The sequence below is a fragment of the Argiope bruennichi genome, chromosome X2 (assembly GCF_947563725.1).
Source record: "Argiope bruennichi chromosome X2, qqArgBrue1.1, whole genome shotgun sequence".
Taxonomy (NCBI): Eukaryota; Metazoa; Arthropoda; class Arachnida; order Araneae; family Araneidae; genus Argiope; species Argiope bruennichi.
Genome location: NC_079163.1, coordinates 114,665,062 through 114,690,589, shown reverse-complemented (window position 1 = coordinate 114,690,589; position 25,528 = coordinate 114,665,062). Strand labels below are relative to the sequence as shown.

The window sequence follows — 25,528 nt, the reverse complement described above, 5'->3', positions numbered from 1 at the left end:
CACGTGCGAATTGCAGAAAATGAACGGGCTGAGGATTTAGCTAAGCAAGCTTTAACTTCTAATATATGCGACTGGATCTCGCCCGAAGACACCAGTTCGGTTTGCACTAAAATTGTACGTCATAAACAAAACTTAGAATGGGAAAATTCTAAATACTAAGAAAAATATAAATAACTTGATGCTTTCAATTTTAAAAAACTCAATTTATCTAGACGTAATGAAATCTTAATTTTTCGATTAATATCTAGGACTCTTCCAGTCAATGCAGTTCTTCATATATGTAGGCTCACGCAATCACCAAATTGTGTTCATTGCCAGATCCCAGAAACTTGTGAACATTTTGTCTTCTCTTGTAGTAAATATGAGACTGTCTTTTGATTGGATTTGTGATTTCTCCGTTCAGTGTTGTCATACAGTGAAGACTATTTTAGCTTTCTTTGTTGACTCTGGCAGATTTTAAATTTTTGTGATACTCGTGTTTTGATTGTGTTAACCCGACAAAAACTAAGATTTCGTTCAGGAACATACGCCGGAAAACAAACCTCCATTCCTTCTTTTACAATTGAAGGTGAAAAATGTTGCTTTACTCTAGGTTTTACAATATTTTATTTCAGAAACATTTGTGTACTGCATAATTACTTGTTTTGCCAGATTATTTATAGAATTTAATATCCTTTTCATCACTATAGAAATTGTAAATATAATATTAGAAATGTAAATAACGTATGGTATTTGCTGTAATGCATGTAAATGGAGAGAAATTATTTGTTACGATTTTCTTTTTATTCGATATCGTGCTAGTATTTCTTTTATATGATTGACATATATTGTTAAGAGTTCTGTGATTTATATTAAAAATCGTTATTTTTTAATCAAATCTGTTGACTGTTTTATGGTTTGTATATTCGTGCTTCAAGTTGACTGTTTCTTAATTTTTTTATGCAATAGCAAGTTTGAATAATTGTGATTCTGTATCAGGGCAATTTCGCAAAAATATGAACTTGAGTTTAATAATTCAGTGTTCAGTAAAATGCAAAATACTGAGTATTATATATCATTTTAAAACATGGGCTATCTGTTTTACTAGAGAACAGAGTTAAATTTAAAATGATAAATTGTTTTTATAAAAAACAGCCATTATAGATGGCTTATCTCCTTTTTGAAATATTCTTTGATAGACGGCAATTATCAATTTTTGAAAAATATTTTCTAATCAGAAAAAATGGTTCATAAATTTTTTAAATGGAAATTATAAACTTTCTTACTGTAAGATTATTTTCTAAAACACTATTTCTTTTTCATTTCATTAAGGAGCAAATTTAAATTTTGTTTATGAATGTCTGTCGGTTACTTTAAAAATATTAACTTTTTGCTCTGAATGTGAAAATTTTATGTAGAAACTTTCAAAATTCATATTCTCTGTTTGTATTAAGAGTATTTAAATGCTTTACAATTCGAAGAGGAAGCTTGCATCTGAAAAGCAGAGAATTCCTTAATAACTGACGGATATTTTATTTAATTTTAAAATGAGGAATAAGTACTTTTCTATGTGCTTTATTGAATGTCTCAAATATTTCACATTTCAATTTATTTATTTTTATTTTAAAAGTTAGCTTAAAACATCTCGCTTATATGTAAACAAAGACTTCATAAATCAACTCGTGTTTATGTAAAGTAAGATATCTGTGTTTTGTCCCATGTAATTGATTCCACATTTTAAATATTTTAGAGTTCAAACATAGTGTTTCTAAACAGAAAATGCTTTTTAACTGATGCTTAAAAGTAGAAATGATGCAGAGAAGGATTAAATGAAAGGAGAGTATGGAATATTTGAAACAAAAAAAAAAGCTCCATTTAAGTAAAAGATAATATTTGAGCAAATCTGAAAGGAGAAAAATAAATAAATAAAGGGAAAGGGCAGGATTTATAAAATTAATGAAAGTAAAGAAACATATATTTACTCTTCTATAGGTTATATTCCAATCTTGGAAACCATTCTTTCACCTTCTGAGTGAAAGAATGTTCTGAAAAAAGTGTGGAGCATCTGACCTTCTAAACTCTTCAAATAAAAGGAAATCACTAGCATTAGAATTAGCAAAAAAAGAAGGCTTATTAAACAGTATTACTAGTTTTTCAATTTCTAGTTTGTTCTCTGTTACATCAAATGCTTTATCACAAAATGGAAAAGATTTTTATATTAATGATAGAATATGTTTTTCTTTGTCAATGTTGTCAGTTAATTGACCATCAAACGTTGGATCCATTCAGTCAATAGTAAGATATTCAAAATATATATTTGGTTTTATTCAGTGTATTATGAAATACATATTGTGTCGTATTGTGCAAGCATATTAGAAAGTAAAGTAGATATTCCCACTAGTTTAGAGAAGAAAGAAATTGTTCTTTACAAGGTGAGCTTCTGTAGGTATTGACAAAGTTGTGGATGAAAAAGAATAGAGTGCCATGAAATTTACAACACTGATAGTTACTAAGCATTTCTTTATTCACTTATATGTTCAAATAATGCCTTGATTTACGTTTAAGCTATTTTATTTATAGTAAATAGTTCAGAAATGACCTCATCATCTTCTGCAGAAGGAGGTGAAGTTTCTGAGATGGAAATAATTACTAATTACAAGGTAATATATATATATTTGCTTCATTTGCAATATTAAAATATGTGAAATTTTAAATATGTTTTTATGATTTTGATATTTTATATGACATATGTGCTTCTGCAATTTTTTTTTTTTTTTTTTTTGTGGACATCGCATCATTGGAGTGAAATGTTGAGTTTTTATCCTTTGTTTCTTCTAAAGTACGAATCTCAGAATCGGAGTTTGGAATAATTTCATTGATTTTTTTCTAGAAAATTACACATTTTGAATTGCTCACAATAAATATTGTTTAATCAATATCCCCCTTTTTTTTCCCTATAGTCTTTGTAATAAAAGGATATGTTGTTCATCTACTTTCTACTGCTCCATCTTTATATATATGAAATTCACTATATATTGAAGTAAATAAATTTAGCTGTCTCTAAATTCATTTTGACTGCAGCTTTGAAAATCTAATAGTCCAATATCTATAACAACTACCTTGGATCGGTTTTTTGCTATCTTTCAATAAATTGCTTATGAAACAGTTCTGTTCTCTAGGTCAGAAGAATTTGCTTTTGGGTTAGTAAAGTTTTGAACGAAGTGGCAATTGCCTCTTTCTGTTTTGAATTCTTCACTGGTAAACATGCACATGTCCAATCTCTGTAATAGTCATAAGTTTCATGTATGTAGAATACCTCTTAAGTTTTCACAATAACTTTCATTAATTAATGTAAGTATGTAAAACTACCACGTAACTGATTTCTTGATTGAAACCAATATCAACTCTTTTGAAAATTATCTTTAACAAAATGTAATCTGTTTGCACTATCTCTGTCTGTCTACTACTAATGAAAGGAATGTGTTGCTTGTATACATCTTTTGGCACGCTTCAAGCAAATCATTTTATCTGGCGCTACTTAAGACGAAACAAAAAATAAAACTTTAGACGATGAAAATTATTTCTTTTTTTAAATTGTACTTGAAACTAATGCATGCATCACTGGTTCTGAAATCATTGCTGTTTAGCAAAACATATCTTTCCTCTATTTTTAGGAATCATTCATCTCCTAGATGGCAAGATTTGCTTTCTCATACTTATGGCATCATCGTGGGAAATCTTTGTAAACTCCAGTTCTTTAAATATTTTTTTTTATTTACTCTCCACTTTGCTTCTTCGTACGTCTTCAGTATGTTTTCATTTTTCAAACAAATAGCTGTCATCAACTGAAAAACTCCCATATTTTTTAAGCAAGATCAATTTGTCTCGGCCCTTAATGAATTTCCAAATTTTAAAAATTTTTTTTTTCAAATGCTAAATATGTTTCATTGTGTCATTACTTTAACTCATAGGAAATGAATTGCAAGGAAAATGTGATTAGTCTGAAGTGTGTAGTGTCTAATTGAACATTTTTGACACTGGTTATTTGGAGAAAGGCATTCCCCCTCTCCTCCCTTTTAAAATAAGTTAATTGATTGTTACTTGTTCTGATTTAAACTCTATACACTTCTCTTAACTCTGTACAACAGATACTTGTCTTAAAATGGTGATTCCCATGCATGGGCTTCCCTGAAAAAAATTTAGAAACGAATTTCACATTCATATTTAATAATTGATGGATTCGGTCATAAAAGAAAATGAATTGGTGATAAGGGAAGAGGAACTTATAAAAAGTTGTCATGTTTCGGACTTTTTCTCAGGGTGACCAGGTGACCAGAACATCGAGAATAGTCGGGGAATTCTGGGAGATCTGGGAACATTTAAGGAAATTTATTATAAAACTGGAATTTTTTTAAATCAATAATTTTTATCGGACGTGATAATTTGCTGGTATTTTTTCATAAGCTGAATAAAATATTGTTGGCAACTAATGAAATTCAAACTTTTACTGATAGTCTAAAACAGATTATGGAACAGAAGGATTAACCACCATATTTAATTTATATCATATATGCATAAATGTGTAATATTTTTGTTGAAAGTTTTTAATTGCTTTTTTTTTCAATATGACATGTTATTGACGTAATTAGTGGAACTGGTTTTGAATACTGTAGGAAAAGGCAGTCTAATTAAAGCCCAGCTCCTGTTACTGTTATGATTTTGAACTTTAATGGGTTACTTTTATTTAAAAAGATATATATGGAGCTATTTCTTTCGTTTTCTTTCTTTGTACGAACGTATGTGTTTTGGATATTAATATTCAAAACAGGTCATAAAATATTGCTCTGTTATTATAATTCCAAAACAGTTGATTTTAATTCATTAAGTATTTTACGGTAATAATTTTCTCCCCCTTTTTTAGAGGTCTTTTTGTTGAATTTTGAAGCATCAGAAGTAATTGTTATTATTGCTTTAACATTTTTTGTGTGTGTGTGTGTGCATGCTTAATTTTAAACATTATGAACACAGATTACAAAATTTTTCCTTTTTTTCAAATGAATTAAGGCTATGGACATCATGAAACAGATGTTATTGCTAACATTTTCTTTCAACATTTAAAAAATTTTTTGGTTTCTTTAAAATTTCCCTTACATGCAGCAAATTGCTTTATAATTTAAAAATAATATTGAACATGAGAAATTAGTTTGTTTTTTTATATATTATAGGTACACATGCCTCTTGTAATTTTTTCAAAAAATTTTTTTTAAAGAGAAGGTCAGTATTTCTCTTATACAGTTTGATGTATATGAAACAGTTTGCCACAAAAACTTAAACAATTCATTCCTACAATCTTTTTTGCAATTTATATCTCTAAAACATTTTTCTTTTTATTCAGTAAAGAAAAAAAATGACAAGGACTAATTTTCCTCCCTACCCTTTTTATTTTATGCATTTAGATTTGAGCCAACATGCAGGCCATTTTATTATTGTAGTTGGTGAGCTAAAAGCCTATGCAATTTTGATATCACAGAAGAATTTTTCTTATTTTGATGCAGAGCATTCGTTTGGTATTTTTAAATGATTTTTTTCCCCTGTTAGAAATTTTTTTGTTCAGTTCTGATTGGCATGTCTTTAAACAGTATGGATAGGGGAGAACCCAATATATTTGCAAGAAAACAGGAAGGGTTTTCGTAATTCAGGCTTATCTGAAATTCAATAAATGTAAATATTTTTTTTTTTCGTTTGAGAATTAAATTTTATTTTACATTAATTTGTGTGTTGTCAGATTCTTTTCTCTTTGAAGGGAAAATGGATGTGATATAGACGTATCTTGCAAAAGAAGTCCCCCCCCCATCTTTATTTTAAGATAGCTGAGAGGTTTTGACTTGTGAGTCTGCGAACGAAAGCAGATTTAGAACTTACTAATCTACAAACAGATTTGTTAAAAATCATTAGAAAAATATTCTGAAAGTTGATTTCAGTTAGAATACGTTAAGAAGGCAACATTCTTGTAAATCAATTTAAATAAAACCTAGTTTCCTGTTTCATAAATAAAAAAAAAGGATTTGAATTGTTTTGGTGTCCAAATCTCCTAGTTTATACGCTTATTTCCCTTGGTTAATAATAATATTTGAATCGTACGATATTGATAATGATCTTAGAACATATATAGAAGAAGTGATTTTGATATAACGATTTTTCCAATATTTTATAATTCTTTATATTTCAGAAATTTCCGGATTATCATTGCTTTTAAAATTATTGATATTTTGGCAGGGGTCTTTCCTATTTATACTAATTATCCCCTGTTTTTTGATTGACTCGTTTTGTTTTTATCAGTTTCCGTCTTTATTTTTTTAGAGGGGGGGGGTGTTAACTAGTTTACAATGCAAAAAAAAAAAAAAAAAAAATGCTGCCAGCTCAGCAATGCAATATAGATTTTGAGATCCTGCTCCGAGATTTCGTATTATATATTTTGAGTTGCTATTTTATATAATATTTTTATATAAATTTTATTATATAAAATATTAAAATTTATATAAAAAATATATTACTTAAAAGTTTAATAAAAAAATAAATATTTAGAGTTGCTTAAAACTATTAAAACTTTTGTGCATCAGAATAAAGACAATAAGTAATTGAGAAAATAATGGTTCCTATGAAAAACCATTGTAGATTAATGGAATAGCTTAGTATTTCTCAAACAACACTGTTAAGGCGAGGAAGCCAAAATATTCATTGACTATTTTTTTAGATATATCTCTGTTTTTTACATCTTATACCAAAAAGAATGTCCTGTGAGTACGTATTTGCAAACTTCAAATATTTCTGCAAGTATTTCTGTTAATGTTATGTATCTATTATTGCATTATTAAAATGCAGAACGAAAATATAATTTTGCTCTATTTAATAACTAGCCGCCTTTGGCGACCAGCCGGTTCGCCAATGTTAATGCACGTTAAAATTTTAACAATTAAATATTTTATAGAACTCCCATTTTAATTGCTTCTTCATTAAAATATTTTAAAGCTTCAAATTTTAATAATCATATAATTTACTCATTATATTATAAAGGTCTTCAGCCATAATGTAATATGTATCTCTCTAATTTTCTATTGGCTCCCGTAGAATTTATGCTTTAAATTAAAGTGGAAATGATTAATCTGCAATTAATATAATTATATTTTTTATTGAAACGAAGCATTTTTTTTAAATATGAGTACTGAAAACAGAGTCGCTGATTATTTAAACCTTATGGGCACTAAAGAATATTTTTCTTAATTTATATAATATCTCAAGAAGTTTTCAACAAAATTTCACAGATTCATCATGAACAGATCGATTAATTAACAATGTTTAGTTTTAAATGCATCAAGCACTAGAAAAATAAACAGAATCGTTTGAAATAATCTGTCGAAAACATATTAAGCCTTCAAAACCAAGTCCGTATCCGTTGAAAATAGTTGTCAACAATCAGAACACAATGTGCATGCGTGAATTTTTAACGCAAATTATGGTAACGTAAATGCGTGAATTTTCTACGCCAGTTCGGGTAACGCTATGTAGATTAGAAATTTTTAATTTCCTTTATTCTGTTTTATTTTAATTCAAAAGTACTTCAGAATGAATCTGAAAGATCGATTAATTAACAATGTTTAACTTTAAATGCATCAAACCTTAAGAAAATAAACAGAATCCTTTGAAATAATGTGCCGAAAATTTCGTAAGCCTGTCCTCTTTAGCGTGGGGGGAAAAAAATGAAGCCTTACTCAATTTGCGGTGGGGCAATGAAATGATTTTTTTGGCGGGAAAGTTAGTTTTTAATTAATAATTAAAATTCTAATAAAAAAATTTTAAAAAAAAGGGACTCCAGGTACACATTCCCGACCTCCAAGGTATGCATGTGCCAAATTCGGTAGCTGTAGGTCGAACGGTCTGGCCTGTACAGCGACAACACACGCACACACATTGAGCTTTATGTAAGTATAGATAGACATAAATTGATGACACCTATTCTCAATATGCCGTTAACATATTTAAGTGCTAGTTTCCGAATATCTGATTTTTTCTTTTGTTTCATGTATAACTAACTATATGCATGGTACACATCTATCTATATCCATGGATGTATCTGTCTTCCTGTATTTTACTAATTCCTTTTGTATACATAATTTTTTATTGTTATAATTATTAAATTACATAGACTTACTGTTTCATGTTTTCTGAATTAAAAAAAAAGTAATTTCGTATTATTTTTATTCAGAAATTTTTTTTAACTTTATTTTAGTCTCAAAACCTTTTTGACAGTTTGAAAAAATTGAAGGCTGCAGAAGTTCAGGCAAAAGAGAGAGAAGAGATTTTAAATCTTGCTGATGAACCAATATTACCTGAATTTAAAAACTTGTCTGGTATATTACTTTCAATGTTATATCTTTGACTTGCATACTTTTTACGGAAATATAATATTCATTTCTAATCAGAATTATTGCTCATGACTTATACTCATAGTTTAATTTCAGTGTTTCTTTATTATCTTTTTATTCTTCTGTTCAATGATTAAAATTAAAGGTGGTAGAAGACTAGTGACATTTAATGCCCCATCTAGATGTGAGCTATAATTTATGCATTATCTTAAAGAATTATTGAATAAAAATTGCTTTGACTCGTTAGAAAATTCAGTTTTTAGTATTATATTCAAGGGGATTTAAATGATATATATATTTCCAATTAACAAACGTAGTTCTGCAAAAATTATGCAGTCAGAACTTTATACAGTCCTTTACTCCTAAAGGATCATATTCAGTGAAATATTCTAGACACTCCAACTTTTATATTGAAAAAATGTTTCTATCTTCTGCAATGAAATGTCACTGAATTTTGAAGTTTTGAATGCCAAAGAAAAATCAACATTTTCTTAGTTTTAGGCCAAATCAGCCTTGTGGAAAATCCTGTTGCTCATTGGTGTATCTCGTTTGAGAAAGTCATTTAAGTCGTCCAAATAGGTCTTATATTTTTACAAAACATTACTATTCAAATTTTCATAGGAGTGAGAATCCATAAGGGTTGCCATGATACCAAGTAAATATAGGGATTAATTAAATTAAAAGATCATCTAAAAAACAAAACAAAAATTGAAAATTTCCATAATAACTGAGAAATTACAAGGAATTTTAAATTTCCTAGTCCCCCCCCCCCTTTTTTTTTTCCTTTTAAAAAATGCCAATCTCTAAACATTGCAAACATAAAGAAATCAACAAGAAAGAAAGCTGAAAATCTCAAAACGAACTCTTCTAGTTATTTCTGGTGTACATTTACTCTATTTTAATAAACAGAGAGCTTCAAAAACGAAGCTTCCTTCACAATTGTGTGAATGCAGAAACTCGTCCGTTTTCTATTTCCTCTCTTTTTGTTTCCTCTATAGTTCTAGTTCGATTTGAGAGAGAGTTGTTCTTTTTCCATGAGCAGCTATTGAGCATGCACAGGACTGCTGCAACTTCAAGAGAGAGTAGAATAAATTTCTGTGCCGGGAATAACTACATTCAATCTGCAGAAGCATTGCAGTCTTGTTTAGTCGCTCACGCGCATGTTTATTGAATGCTTTGCTTTATATATACGAGTGTTTGCAAACATGCTCTAAAACGTTTTTGACATGAAGAAATACATATACACTGCGTAAAAAAAGTAGAAGGACAGTGTCTTTTTGCCAATTAATATCTCTTATTTTCTCCTAATTACTAGATATTTATGCAGATTTAATTTAATAACCCTTGTTTTCATTTTAGGCAAAAATTAAACATCTACCACTAGTATTATTAAGAAAATTAGTATATATAATTTCCGATGAGTAAAAAAAGTAGAAGGACACTTGCTAATATATTTAATTTAGTGAGTTGTTCTTTATTTAAATAGTGTTTTTATAATTTGTTTATCCTTTTCTGTCAAAAAAATCTAATTTGTTTAAAAGTTACGTTGTTTCTCCGTTCTCAGAAATGCCTAAAGGAATACCTTTGAACGATTTGCAAAAAGGGCAAATTTCCGCATATCAAAATGATGGTAAAGGTGTTAGAGAGATTGCTCGATTGTTGCAGGTGAGCCCCAATACAGTTTCAAACTTTATCAGAAATCTTTATAAAAATGGAAATAAAAAGAAGACTGGTAGACGGAAGAATTAAACACCACGTGATGAAAGAAAACTTGCTCGTGTGCTGAAGAAGAACAAAGGAAGTGTTTCAAAGGCAAGAAATCAAGCAGGACTTAATCATGTGACGAAACAAACAGTTTACAACTATATAAAAAGATCTAAAAAAATTCATTTTCGAAAAACGGAAACATCATCCTAAGTGGAAACAAGCTCACATTGATAACCGTTTAGCGTGGGCTAAGGAGCACATGTCCTGGACTACAGAATGGACTTCTGTGATATTTTCCGAAGTAAAGAAATTTAACGTAGACGGTCCAGACGGATATCAGCACTACTGGCATTGACTGGGGACTGAAGACGAATACTATTCAACACGACAAATGGGAGGAGGGAGTTTAATGGTTTGGTTGGCTGTTGGATACGGAGGAAGGACAAGTCTGGTTTTCTTAAATGGTAGGCAAAAACATACAGACTACATTCAAGTGCTGAATTCCGAGCCTCTTCCTTATGCCTCTGACATGGGGGGGTGGGTGAAGAGTGGAAGTTTCAGCAAGACGGAGCTTCCATTCACACCGCGACTGGAGTCAAAGATTGGTTCCTAACAAATAATGTGGATGTTTTACCATGGCCAGTCAAAAGTCCTGACCTTAATATAGTGGAAAACATCTGGGCAATGCTAGTTCGTTGAGTTTATGCTGATGGAAGGCAATTTGATTCGCAAACTCAGCTTCGAGAAGCATTGAATGACTCGTGGGACAATTTTTGTCAAACTGAAATTCAAACTCTATACAATTCACTTCCAAACAGAATATTTGAAGTTATAAAGGCCAATGGGAAGACCATTCCTTATTAAAGTCACTATTTTTTCATTCATTATAATGCTGTCCTTCTACTTTTTTTACAAAGTTTCAAAAAAGTGAAACGATTTTTGTTGCCATTAATATTTTATGTTTGAACATCATAATTCTGATGTTAAAATTGTATTTTTGGAATATTTGTTAAATGTTTCTAATAAAAAATTTTAGTAAAAATAAAATATTTTTCGGTTATTGTTACAAAATCAAGTGTCCTTCTACTTTTTTTACGCAGTGTATTTCAGTAAAAACACTTTGCCTGGAACCGCCACAAGCAATGATGGCATAAATGCTTCTCAGGATAAATTGATTTTATACAAAATTTGGTTTATATTATGATTGTTCTGCAGGCCATTTCTTAAAAAATTTCAGACATCTAAATCAATGATGCCTTTCTTATATGAAAATCTTTTCATTCTTGTTTAACAATATTGTCAAAAGAAGCAAAAGCATTACACAACTTTTCTTTGATAGAATTTAGAAATATTGTCAAAAGAAAAAATATTGTAAAAATTTTAGAGGGACAAGGATGCTTGGAAACATAAGTACATGAAACTTTAATTTAATATTACACCACACAGGCACCTGATAGTTTTATTTCTTCTTGTCTATTCGATGTATCTGGTTGGTCTGCCTCTTTTTGTAAAGAACGTTGTTGTCATTGTCGTCAGTAATTGTTTCTGATGCACTAGTATTTTTTGTCCGTTTTTGATTAAATTTAACTATTCTCTATAGTTCTTTACTCTTCTTGGCTTCTTTATTCCTCAAAGTGCTTGTGGTAGCAATATCAATATTACCTATAACCATTTTCCTGCCAGAACCTTTGGGAATCGTTTAGAATCTTTTATTTCATAACTGGCACTCTTTTTTTCTTTTATACCAATCAGCAATATCAAATAGACGTCTAGCCTCTTCTCTAAATTCTATGAGGTTAGAATGAAACTTATCTGAACATTTTCTGCTTTTAGACTTTAATAAATTCCTGTATTTTGCATGATAAAGCTTTTATCATTTGTGTAATTCTTTTGCTAGAAGCTTTTGACTATATTTTTTCTATTATGGAACTATAGTGTCACATATTTCTCTTACAGCAGATCCTTCTCTGAAGCAATGTTGAGATTATGTCTAATGTAGCAGTAGCCCTAGATTCTTAAGTAATGTGTTCAACTTCAAGGAAATCACTAAATTTCCCAAAAATAGAACATTCTGGTACTTTTCTTCTCTTCACTAATTTAGACTATGCCATTTTTACTCACAGCAAAGCACACAAGTGCTGAAACTAACAAATCAGTTATGTTAATCAGTTACACAATAGGCATATTGATGATGCCAACTCAACTGAACTCGGCAAAGCTATTAGTTTGAAACCAGCTTTGTCCCTGTCACCAGATGCAGACAAAACATAGCCTTATCTCGATAACAACCAGTCTGGTAACGACCGAGTGCCATGCTAGTGCAATAATAAAACCATTCTTATCCTTTTATTCATATGGCAATTCCTATTTAAAGCTTTTTATTTCATGTTCAAGGCATGCAAAATCCTTAAAAAGTTGCAAAAATTGTGATTTTATTAAGCTTTAATGTTCTTGTGGCACCTCAAGATGTATTCTAATATTCTTTTTAATGTTTATTTATCTCTACCAAAAGGCAACTTTTCCTCGCTATTACAAATTAAAAATCAAAAGTATCTTATTTCGTAAAAAAAACTTTAAAATGTAGCAAAAATTTCAATTTTATGAAACTTTAACATCATGGGGCACTTCAAGACTTACTCCAATATTTTTCATATTTATAATTTATTTTTTCTGCAACAAAAGGAAACTTTTCCATGCTATTACAAATTAAAAATCAAAATTTTATTTTTTCGTTCCATCCTAATGCTAAATGCTCAGAAATTAAATACTGGCACATACGAGAGTGGACATCCAGTATATATACAAACTATGTTTACTTTTTAAAAATAAAACGGATAGAATTAATAATATGAATACTTTAAAACTTCACAGATTTTCTTAAACTTTCCTTTCTAGAAAATATGTTTCATGTTTATTTCATTTCTTATGAATACTAACTGAAAATTATACATTTCAAGTTTAGTTTGTAGTAAGAGTTAATATTTTAATTTGAGCTTTTGTCAACAGAATGGCAACATTAATAAAGGCTAATGTTTTTCATGCATACATAACGTGCTCATGAGAATTAAATTTTATTTTGTAGGAAATAAGTTGTTTGAAAAATATGCTTGAAGTATTTTTAAGAATCGATTATGAATACAAACTTAATTTATGTTATAATAATTGGTATTTTTGGAAAGAAAATTTTTTAGCTGTTAAGATGATGAAAATTTAATATTTATGCTGTAATATTTTTGTAAGTTATTGCAGAAAAATGCCGAAATTCCGTGTAACTTTAAATTATCTTTATTCGTTCTGTATCGTTATTTTCTATTCTGGAGTATCTAGATCTGAGATAATAGTTTGTGTTGTAGCGATTTATTCGTACGTTTTCGCAAATTCGATAAATATCAGCCCATTGCTATGAAAGTCCAACAGCTCATTGACATCTTTACTATCATTTTCTAAATGTCATCTCTTGGTAAGATTATTATTTTGTGTTACATAAACATTAGCATCCCTGTTTAGACATTCTTTATGGCCTATTTTTTTAAAAATGACATCTTTTTATTTCTTTTTATTTTTTTAAATTTTCATTTTCTGTTTTAATTTGCTACTAATTCCAAAATAGGAAATATATGAAACAGAAGGTAATGAGGAATCCAACTTTTAGTTCGTATAAGTGAAGATATATAAGTCAAAGTAATAATAATCTAGAATATAATCAATAAATTATTTTATAGAATATCATTTGTATTAAAATATAATATATACTCATAAACTTTGCATACATGATGGCTAAATGAAGAGCATTAGATGAATTTATGTTTTAATGCCTCTAGTTATTACTTCATTACATTAAGGGATACTATTTTATCCATCAACGTAACCTTAGTTTCCCTCAATATGACTTTGTAATTGGGTTTTCTTAAAAAATTATTAATCCATTAAAATAGTATTTTGTTAATGTACATTTTTTTCTTTTAGAACAGGATAAATATCTGGTGATGTTGAAAAAGATAGATTCCTACCAAAGTCGTCTAGAAGAACGTCTAAAAGCTGCTGACAATGAACTCAAAGCTAGGAAGAATGTTGTAAAAGATTTAGAAGACAGTTGTGTTTTTTATAATGCTCAGTATAAAGATGTTAAGAAAGTTGCCAATGTAGGTATTCTTTTTTTAAGTTGTAAAGGTGTTAATCTACAATTATTAGATTATTTTATCCAAACTTCAGGCATGAAGTATTTTTTCTGATCACTAATATTTAATTATGGAACTAATAATACAGTTCATGCATATATGCAATTGAATTGTCTGAGGTGAATGTAATGAAATCAAAATAATAAACCACTTGGAGAATTTAGATACACATAAAATTATAATGCTATTCGTTTTTATTGTTTGTGCTTTCTAATTCAATTCTATTTATGCATCTTTTCAAAATCTACATTTAACATTTTCCATTCTTCTTTAATCTCACTTGGGAATGTTTGATTATTCCTGTACATACATACATATATATTATTATGAATCTGAAATGTTGCTTCTCAGCACAATTAGTTCCATTATAGGAAACACCATTTTACAATCAGCTCTATTGAATGTCAGATCAGTGACACCATGCTTGGTGACAGAATGGATGATGCTAGTATTTTCTGGAAATTGTTGCGCTAGGACCAATTGAAGCTGAGATATGCTTGATTGTTTGAGACCCTTCTCTCCTCTCCTCCAGAAATTATAAAAGGCTGGCAGTCCAAGTTGAAGAAGTTGTCTTGTAGTATAGAATTGCATAATGAATCAGCAGCAAATTAGTTCGATCAGTTCAGGGTAGCTGAAGCAACTGGTGGACTGAGCTGCGAGGCAAATCGTGCAGTTTCTTATAGAAGCACCAGCGTGTCGAGTGTGGAGTAGCCAGTCGCATTGTTGTGAGTCAGCAGTTGGATACAGCTAAAGCGAGGTTATAGTGGAGAATTGCAGGCGTTTGGAGAGACCGTAGAAAATAGTTATGATTCTTTTCTCCTGCTGAGTTCTGTCTGGTCACTTTTTATGATGTGGTTATTTTTTCTACTGATTACTACTTATGGGCTGCTGTTTGTTCTAAGTTTGCTGCTGTGTTTTGCGTGTGTAAATCTCGTCTATGTATTTGTTTTCTCTGTATTCGTGCCTTCATATCAATAAACATCGTTGTTTGTTATTGAGGCTTGTAGGTTGTGTTACACCATATATTCACTACAAGTGAACCAGTTGACTTAACAGACGTAGTGGAGAGATTTCTGTAACAATATGTTTAATATAATATGGTGGTGGAATTCAAAAGAAAAAACTAATTTTAAAGAATTTTTTAGGGTTGTACGGAATTTTGTTAACATATGACTTGGCAAGTTTTATTAAACTTTATGCTTTGAAAATCTGTTTTTTTCTCTGAGTTTTTTAGTGAGGTCTTAACAAAAAAAATCAATGTAATAAAATTTGACTGATGGCCAATTGTGATACTGTCTAAAATTAAAATGGAGATGGAGCTAATTGTTTTCATCTTTTATCAGTTGATTCGAATAATAATTAAGCCAACACACCATTCTCTATACTTCACTCTCTCTTTTTAATTGATGCAGATGTGGTTTTGAATTTAATTTCTTATGAAGAGTACAAAAGCAATAAAATTAGTTCTTGATTTGATTTAAATCTTTTGATATTGCGTTTTATATATCAATAGCAATTTAAAATACTTCGGAAGTTCCTTTGTTTCAATCCGTATATCCTTTTTCAGGCATATATGGCATATGGAAGAAGACTAAAGAACGTGGAAAGTAAATTATCTGAAAAGATGTTGTTATTTTCGTCTCAAGGTGAAAACAGTTCTACATGTTTTTCTGAAAGGAATTCATGTGCATCACCAGGTAAGTTACTTATTTTAAAACTGTAGCAAGGTGATTGTACAATGTTGTTTCAAAAGAAGAATTTTTGAATGGTGGAATAAATAAAAGGGGGTGTTTGAACGTATTTCTTTTAAATTTAATTCCATATTAATGTCTTTAAGATTTCAAACTAATCATTGATTATGCTTATTACTGAAGTAAAATCAGTATTGGTGGAATTGTTGTGGTACTTTCTCTTGAATAACATATAAAATATCTGTAAAATTTAACATTTTCACCAGTGATCATATGTCAGCATATTTATGTTAAATTAGAATGTCTACCAGTGTGTGACTGTCATTCCAAAATCCATGATTGAAGAATTTTTATCAGAGCGTCATGAAAAGTGCTGAAATTCTAAAACCAGTTTTAAACACCTTAAAAGTGCTTGTTTTGAAAATATGATCCTTTAAAAGTGTTTAATTTTCTCTGGATATGCAAAGACAGCATCCCCCCCCACATTGAATACAATAATGCGAACGCATAATCATCGAAGCTTGTTTATTTGATGTATCAAAAACGAAAACCAAGAATAAGAAAGAATTCGGACAAGGAATCCATTGTGAAATAGATACTGGGGTTTCCAGACACATATTTAGATAGCACATAATGAGCCTTTTTCCCTGCTTCCTCTTTCTTCAGCAATGTGCATTGCCATTTATTGAAATACTGGAATAGTTATGATGAAGGGGCAGCACGGAATGTGTACTTCTCCGTACTTGCAGCATCTGGAAAAATGTTTGAAAAAAAATGTTTTTTAATTTCTCAAACACTAAAAATTTTTTTGATGTTTGAGATCTTGAAGAATTTTAGTTATGCCTGGTAAGTGTGTGTTTGACTTTTTGTGTGTTGTTATTAAAAAAGAATATGCATATTGTTAAAATCGATGAAAAGCAAAATTACAAGAGGATGAATTGGGTACACCAAATACATATCGAACATGGTAGAGGCTTTTGAAAAAAATGTGTTGTGAAGCATCTTTATTATGTTGTTTCATTCGATCATCATTCTCATTTATATGAGGTTTTGGAGAAATCCCTTGAACAACTTATTAGATTGATTTTAATGTACTATATTGAATTAATTGCTGTGTGTAATTATGTTGATTCTTGGAATATTATTTTTAAACACAATTTGTAACAAGGATTTTTATTAAAATTAAATTCAAAACAATATCATTACTTCATCGAATTGTGGAGTCAGGTTAAACTTGTTAATGTTTTGATAAATAAAATGCTTTCTTTGCTTTAATTTAAAATGAAAACCTTTTTAAGTTGTTTACTGGTTTACTGTGTTGTTAAATTTTAAGACATTGAGATATATTATCTCATGCTAGTTTCAAAAAAAATGCTTCAATTAACATTTTTTATTTTTATTTTGCTTCTAATTACAGAACAGACTCTTCCTTAATTTCACGAATTTCTTAGTGTTATTTATTTGAACTAGAAGTTGTTAAAGCATTTTCGTTTCTTTGCAAAATATATAATCGGATTTTCTGCAATTTTTTAAAGCTAAAATAATATTTATATATATATAAGTTCAAAAGCAAGTTTTTATTAAACTTTTAAAATGCAAAACAAAGGCCTTTACTAAACTTCAGAAATAAGAAACGATAAGACAATTTTTTATAGTCTGACCATTTCTTAATACTGCTGTTCTTTTCTATATAAAAAATGACCTAAAAATTTATTTAGAATTTGGTATTGTTCTATCATCAATTTCGTGGCAGTTTTGCTAGTGGTATGATTGTAGCTATTCCAGAATACTTATTTCTTAGTTTTATGACTACAACTAAAGTTTCTAAAAATAACAAATGAGTACAGGAGAAAATTTACACCTTTTCATCTCAGATATGTCGAACCTCCTTTTTTGTTACTCATTTAAAAATCATATTCAAACTGTTTAATCATGCTGTGCTACCATCAGTTTTGCATTTTCAGAAATTCTATGTCCATCTAAATAAACAGGTAGTTTGTTAATTTTCAGAGATATTGAAAAAACGAAATAAATATTAAAGTTTAAATAATAAACATTTAAATTAATTTTAAAAAATTTGTTCAATAAAAACTATGCATTGTTATAAAACAGAAAATATTATATACTTGAAAAATTTTCATATTTACTTTAAAAAAAAAAGTGTTTTTTCCTTTTTTGGGGGACGGGGGGCTAAGCTTCTTAATTAGTACCTAATCATTATAGCAATTTCTCACAACGCACGAAAAAGCAGGTAGTTTGATTGCTGTATTTAACACTTTCTCTGGAAGAGGAAAAAAAAAATCGCAAAACTTCACCACCATATCTGCAATAATGCAAAAATACCAAATCACCATATCTACAATAATGCAAAAATACTTAATCACCATATCTGTAATAATACGCAAATATCATTTTTTTTTTCCTTGAAAAACTTTTTAATATTTTTTTCTGATATGAAAAAAGATATGTTGTTTGAAAGATATTGATTTAAAAAATTCCTGATTGATCTTGTTTTTAATAGAAAAACTTATTAAATTAAATTTGTGGTTTTTTTCATAAAGAATTCATTGAGATTGTATCTATCTATAAATCGTCTAACTCCAATTACTGATCCAATTTTAGCAGTCTTTCTTTCATATGAAAGCTTGTAATGTCTAAGTATGTCATCCATAGTCATTTGCCCTTACTTACCTTCAATTTTCGAGAGAAATTGGCGGGGAGGGGATTGCTTTTTCTGTACGGTATCTTAATTAAAAATCGAGAGTTCGTCAGTCACAACCACTGGACCGATTTCAAACAATTTAATTTTATGTGAAAGCTTATGGAACACAGATACGTCATTATTTGTCAGCTGCTGTCCGTTTTGTATATCTCCGTTTTTCAAAGAGATTGAGAAAACACTGCTTTACTGTACACTTACTCTCCATTAAGAAAAATTATTATCCTATGTACAATTTTGAAATGTTTTGTTTTTGTATGAATTCTTACTGCCCTTTATTATCTAATGCAATAGACATCTACATTCTGCTTCTCTATTTTGAGAGATAATGCAAATTAAAATTTCGACAAAGCCCTCAATGTCAATGGCTGAACTGATTTAGACAACTTCCGTTGTTATCTGACAATTTCAATGCTTTAAAATATGGCTGATCAATCATAATGCTGTACCATTTATATGCACGTATGATTTAAACTAGCAAGTATAATTATTTTTACTTATACTACTGTATTTTATAAGTTATAGTGCATCTTCATTGACCAATGTAGCAATTGGTTACCAATTAATTTAGTCGTGTGGACTTACTTTCATGAAATACATCTAATCAAAACAATAGAAAGTATTATTTTAAATTATAATTGCATAAAAATGGAGATCGCTCTGATTAGTTAGATATATTTCAATATCTCTCTAACACGGAGGTGCTTGAATTGACTCCAGGAGTTTTTATATGAAATAAAAGTTGATGGAGTTGTAATTTATATTTTATTTAGTGGTTAGGACAAAGAATGTCGAGGTTTTTCCTCCTATGGACAAAATATACTCTTAATTAGAATTGAGATTTTTTAAAAATTGGACGAGGTCTCTGAGCATGGGCCCATTGATGATGTATTTGTCATGAAACTTTAGATCAGTTAAAATGATATCAAATTCAGTACAAGAGTTATTGTTTGAAGATTAATTCTATATCTAGACAATAAGTGTATGAAAGGTAAGCAGATAGTTGATCATTGAATGCTGCTAGCCTTAAAAAGAAAATAATTAACTATGAAACATTTTCAATTAAATGACCTTTTCAAGGCGCATGCCAGCAGGAAACAAAAGGCAATCTGGCAAATTCACTAAGACTTTTATATCTAATATAAATTATTGAAATTCTTTTTGCATCATTTGCTGGTTTCAGTTTACTGCTGAACTAAATGTTAACGAAATAATCCTTAATTTTTATTTTCTTAAGAGATTAAAAAGGAAAACTAAGAAATAAATTTGTTTCAGTATACTAATGTATGGCTTATGGTTAATTTTTTTGATTTATATGGTTTATGAAATTCTGTGATACAGGTTGCACAGTTTTTTTTAAATAACATCAACGCATTAATGCATCCTATTTGTAGTATAAGTTACATGTTACTACTGAGGCTAAACTAAACATATTCCTTTCTTTTATATTATTAGCTTTTTTTAAGAAATCCTTATGTATTCTCAAACTCCTAAATTATTGTGAACTCTTAATTCACACCCATTAATTTGATTTAAGTAAAAAATATAATCACTTTTATTTTGTTTCTTTGCTTGCCTTTATTTTTGGTATAATAAAAGGGAATTGAAATTAATTTTTAATTTTCTGGTAAGATTTTATATTTTAAAAATCATGTAATATATCTAAACTTTTTTTAAATGATCTTTTTACCAATTTTCCAATAAATTTTCTTAGAAAATTTCACAATTTAATTTTGTTCTTGATATTTGTAACATAATGTGTAAGAAATTTACTGAAATCCATGCTTTAAATTAAAATGAATGTTAAAGATTTAATTAAAATAATGACAGTAGGAAGATGGTGAAGCTTTAAAAATGATCTCAAATGTTAAATAAAGGTATATCATCATTTTCGCAAATAAAAAAAATGATAACAGTAAATTATTTGCCTTTTCAATTGAGATTAATAAGTAATAAGAAGATAGTTTGATTCTGTAAGAAAAAATAAAATGAAATGAAATCTTTGCTTCTCATTTTTAAAAAAATAAGATTTCAGTTATTGAATAGGATCCTTTTTAAAAAATGTTTGCCATCAGAGGGAAAAGTACTGATCATATTTTGATAATGCAGGGTAACTGTATTGCAAAGTTTTAATGTATAGTATTTTGAGGCTTAAATTTTTGAAACTCAAATAAATATTTTGATTATGGAAAACAGTATAATTAATATTTTTTGGTATTGTTTTGATACTCTTCTGTTTATAAAAAAATCAATTCACTTAGTAAAAGTTTTTATGAAAATAGTGCCACTGAATTGTTTTAATAGAATGAATTAATTTCAGTTATGTGAATTAATTATTACTAAATATTTAACATAAAAAGATTTAAAGGTGATAAACTACTTGTTCAAAATGCACATAACCAAAACTATTCTTAACATTGATGCCTAACTTTCAAACCTTTGGAAGGTAATGGGACTTCATTATGTTTGTACTTGAAAGAAACATACAGATTATTTTTTTTAAGGTGAATGCAGATAATATAGTTTATAATCATTTATATCTATTTGTTTTACATTCAGGGTGTCCATCTGAATGAAGCTTAGAACTAGTAAATTTTAATACTATTAGAGGAAGACAAATACATCCAATGGAAAATATGGTCTAATCAATGTAAAGAATCATATTGCATGGTGTTTGAGTGTAACTATATTATTGAAAAAAGTTAGAAAATTTAAATTGCTTAAAAATATTTTGTTGCTGTTAATCGTATTTAATTAAATAAGCTTAGCTGATTAACATTTTAAACTTAAAAAAAAAGAAACTTTACATTTCTGAGATTAAAACTGGCTAAGCTTTGAATTTTGTTAATTTAAGAGAATCATTTAGGAGGAACTTATGTTTATCTGTCTGAACTTAACATTTCAAATTGCCCAAAATAATATCCAGTGTTTCATAACTCAATCCGTTTTAGTCTAAAAAGTCTGGAGCTTTTTTTAATATATATATATATATATATATATATATATATATATATATATATATATATATATATATATATTGGTGTTTCAAACATATTCTATTTACAATTTATAAGATTATATTAAAATGTATGTAATTCAAAGTTTGTATAAAAATTTTTATTTTGTAATTTTTGGACACTACATTTATTAACTGAAAAAAAAAATATATAATTATATACATCATTTAGAGTTTTTTTCCATCTGGAAGTAATTATCTTATTCTAAATATTTGAAATTAGCTATTGGACCGTGATTAGAGTATGTACCTTTTATTTAAGTGTTCTTTTTCATTGGCTGAACTTCAGTTATTGTTAAACATGAGTTTAAAGCATAAAATATCACTTTTCTGTTAAAGTAGTAACTACCAACATGTACACTTGTGTCAAGTTAAACAATTTATGCATGAAGTTTGTGAAAATGGCTGATTTCATAATGTAGGATTGTAGAACTTAGCTCATATCTTGGCTGATTTTTTATATTCTGGGGAAATTCCAATAGTTTTATTGCATTTCTTTTTAATATCCTAGCTTCTGTGTATTTTATTGTTATTTATTTATTTTTTTTAGTTATTGGTACTTCTTCCTTTCATCATGATAATACGAGTATGTCTGGAACATCTTCAAAGCCATCACCTGGTTCAGTCAATGAGAAAGGACAAGATGGATTGCTTAGTTCTGACAATTTGAAAAGCCACTCTTTTTCCTGGAGCAAAATTTCAAGAAATTCTTTGTCAGATTCTGCTAAAAGGTGTGAAAATGAATTAGAGGAGACTTTGGAGAATAGACTAGGACAATCACCTAAACCAAAATTCAGTAAATTAGCAGAAATATTTGCAGAAACAAAATCAGATTCTGAAAAACAAATGAGTCCTGAATTAGCTCTTACTAGAACATCTGATCTGAAATTTTTAAGTTGCCCAAATATTCAAAATGAGAACATTGCTGACTTACAGATAACAGCTGATCAGCAAAATGAAGTACCAAAGAATACAGGTCTCAGTTCTGCAGAAACTTCCTCTAATCAGGATACAAACATATTAGATTGCTTAAATGAAAAAGAAATAACAGAAAATGATAATGAAATAGAATTTTTACTGGAAGAGTCTTATGATACGAAGAAGGCTAAATCAAATATGGATGTTAAAAGAAGGATAGAACTTCCTCTTCAGTCAAAAGGGAGAAATATTTGCACAAATGCTTCTGAAAAAAAACATTCTGACAGCAATCAACCTTTGAATATTCGTGAGGAAGAGGAAAACAAATCTTCAGAAGATATGACAGAGGGAGAAATGCTAAACTGAACCATCCTATGATGGCACGCAACACAATATTTTGGGCATGACGCCGATCAAAACGATTTGCATGTGACTTCATTTTATAAACTGAATTTGTCCCAATTCAATTGGTTGGAAATTGAAGAATTTGAAATGCAACTGATTGATTTCCAGTCTAATTCAAAATTATTCAAAAATTTATTGAAACAAAGAAAAAGTTGCAATTGATTGAAACAGAAAGATTAACAAGCACTATAAGTAAAAATCCCAATAACGAAATTTTGGAAACATGAAATTCGATTCCAAACACATTTAATTGTTTGAAGAAGCTGGCTTATGCTTTATTAGCCGTATTTTCATTTTACCTATATCTGCCAGTCATTTTCAAAATTTAATAATTTTAAAGACTCGTTTAGAGACTGTTTGGAAGATGACTCCAATTCAGCATGCATTCTGCTAAAAGTAACACCTCACAATCCTAATATAAGTTATTTGTCATCTAATCGCACTGTTACTTTAATTTGAATTACACGTATAACTAAATCATTTTCTACTATATAGTGCAAAATGTATTTTTTTTCATAGTAAATAAAGACTTTTGAGTTGTTAATAAAGAGTTAGATGGAGGGATTTGAGGTGTATAAAGAGTTAGATAGAGTGATTTGAGTTGTATTAAGAGTTTGAGTTCTATTTAGTTTTATTATTTTCCCAATAATCACAAGTCAAAATTATTTGATGGCACGTTTATACCTCTTTAAATATTTCTTTAAAAAAGATGTCACGCTCATCCATATAGATTCGCCGCACCTGATATATACTATTTCAAAAGTAATGGTGCCTATGTTGCCACCAAGCTCTAAAAAAGTTGAAAAGATCCCTGATGTTATTTCCATTTTAAAGAGTGTCAAATCTGATGTTTAAAGAAATTTATCTTTTGAAGAAATAGTTCAAAATGTTAGTAATATCTTTATGCATTTTTCTAAAGTAATAAAAAGAGTGCAAAGAAATTGACTTCTTAAATAATAAAAATGACGCCCAAGATTCGTTAGCAATTAGTAATGAAATTTCTAGAACAAAATAATACAAGAAACAATACAACTATTATCCATGAATTCAATTCAGAAAATAATTTTTGACTGCATACTCCATCACCAAGCTCTGATTCTTCATTATTTTCTTCCATATCCATTTATATCCACTGAATATCTGAAAAAATTTGCTTTGGAAAAGTAAAAAAAAAAAAGTGCATTAAATCTCAGAACGCTGAAGATAATTATGTAACTGATACATCAGTAATGAAAGATTCCATTGAAGCTGGAAAACTTTCTGAAAGTGTAGATTCTGAGATTATTCACAATCCAACCTTGAATTCCAAAGATTCAGGTCAGTCAAACATTAGTGATCAAGAGATTCCATTCTTTGGTACTGAATTAGAAAATCTAGACGGCAAAGACAAAAAATGAACTCGCCAATTTCAGATGTGTAGTTACAAACTGGAAAGGAAGATGAAAAACCTTATTTACTGCAAACAAAATTCTTTTAGAGGGCATCTGTAAGAAAGTCTTTTTCTTTCTGATAGTAAAAATGTATTGGAGGTTGCACTTGTATCTTTTGAAAACTGCTTTAATATGTACCTTGCACTGAGATCTTTTTTGATACAAAATATGCAAATGACTAGCCCTTCAAGTCCCCCTACCCACCCCCAAAAAACCACCTCAAAATCTGTCTTTTCTTCTGAAGTTTATAGTCAAGATAATTTAGAAGTCATGGACATGGAATGTGATTCAGAATGAAAAAGCTATGTCAGCTTGGGAAAACCAGTATATGAAGAACTGCATGTTTGTAAATAATTATAGCATGTGATTATTTCAGTTAAATGAGACTGAAATAACATTTCATAAAAGTGTAATTTAAAATAAAACTTTTTTATATGCTATTACTTAATGCCGATGAGAAAAAAAGAAATGATCTTGGAAAATGACCCTTTAACTTCTCAGCTCGAGAAACACAAACTCGTTAAGAAGTCCGTATCCCAAACACAAATAGAAATGTTGCCCAGAATTACTTAAATTCTTGAAATTTTAATAATTAAATGAATAATAAATTAATAATATAATTTTCGTAAGATAAATTATATTACTACTTTTATGAATTAATTTTTAATTAAAATTATAATACAATTAATTAACAATTTTTAAAAAAAATAAGTTATATTCTGTTCCTGTACTTTTGCTTATAAAATTTTTTTTTGTGTGTTTTAATTTGTTTAAAAGTTGAAATTTTTTATTTATGCTACAATTGTTAGTATTTCAATAAAGACTTAGCAGATTTTTTATTTTTATTACATGATATGGAATTCAGCTTTTCTTTGAATTTATTTCTATTTTTGGAGCCAATTTATGCATTATATTATTTTCAAATATTTTATTGATTGGCAATCATAAAATTTTGGCATGACTTTGTTTTGATAAATCTTAAGTTTCAGACATTAAGCTAATGTTAGAGAACACTGCAGCTGTTAACTAAAACTTTGCAAGTTCAAACCTTGTCAGTTTACT

General features: G+C 28.8%; 1 protein-coding gene across 2 annotated transcripts; it reads left to right on the top strand.

Moving 5' to 3' along the window:
- The first annotated feature begins 339 nt into the window (after positions 1–339).
- On the top strand, positions 340–24,909 carry LOC129960232 (regulation of nuclear pre-mRNA domain-containing protein 2-like). 2 transcript variants are annotated; one of them, XM_056073490.1, is made up of 6 exons: positions 340–568; positions 2,560–2,639; positions 8,267–8,387; positions 14,076–14,251; positions 15,855–15,984; positions 22,264–24,909. In XM_056073490.1, the coding sequence occupies exons 2-6, from the start codon at positions 2,574–2,576 to the stop codon at positions 22,995–22,997; spliced, it is 1,227 nt and encodes a 408-aa protein (XP_055929465.1). In that variant the 5' UTR covers positions 340–568; positions 2,560–2,573; the 3' UTR covers positions 22,998–24,909. The 2 variants fall into 2 exon arrangements, with proteins under 2 accessions (XP_055929465.1, XP_055929466.1); XM_056073491.1 differs by lacking the exon at positions 8,267–8,387.
- Positions 24,910–25,528: the final 619 nt, after the last annotated feature.

Coding starts and splice junctions, on each gene's coding strand:
- LOC129960232 (XM_056073490.1), top strand. CDS start 2,574: ATGACCTCATCATCTTCTGCAGAAGGAGGTGAAGTTTCTGAGATGGAA. Junction 2,640..8,266: donor AAATAATTACTAATTACAAG/GTAATATATATA, acceptor ACTTTATTTTAG/TCTCAAAACCTTTTTGACAG. Junction 8,388..14,075: donor TGAATTTAAAAACTTGTCTG/GTATATTACTTT, acceptor TTTTTCTTTTAG/AACAGGATAAATATCTGGTG.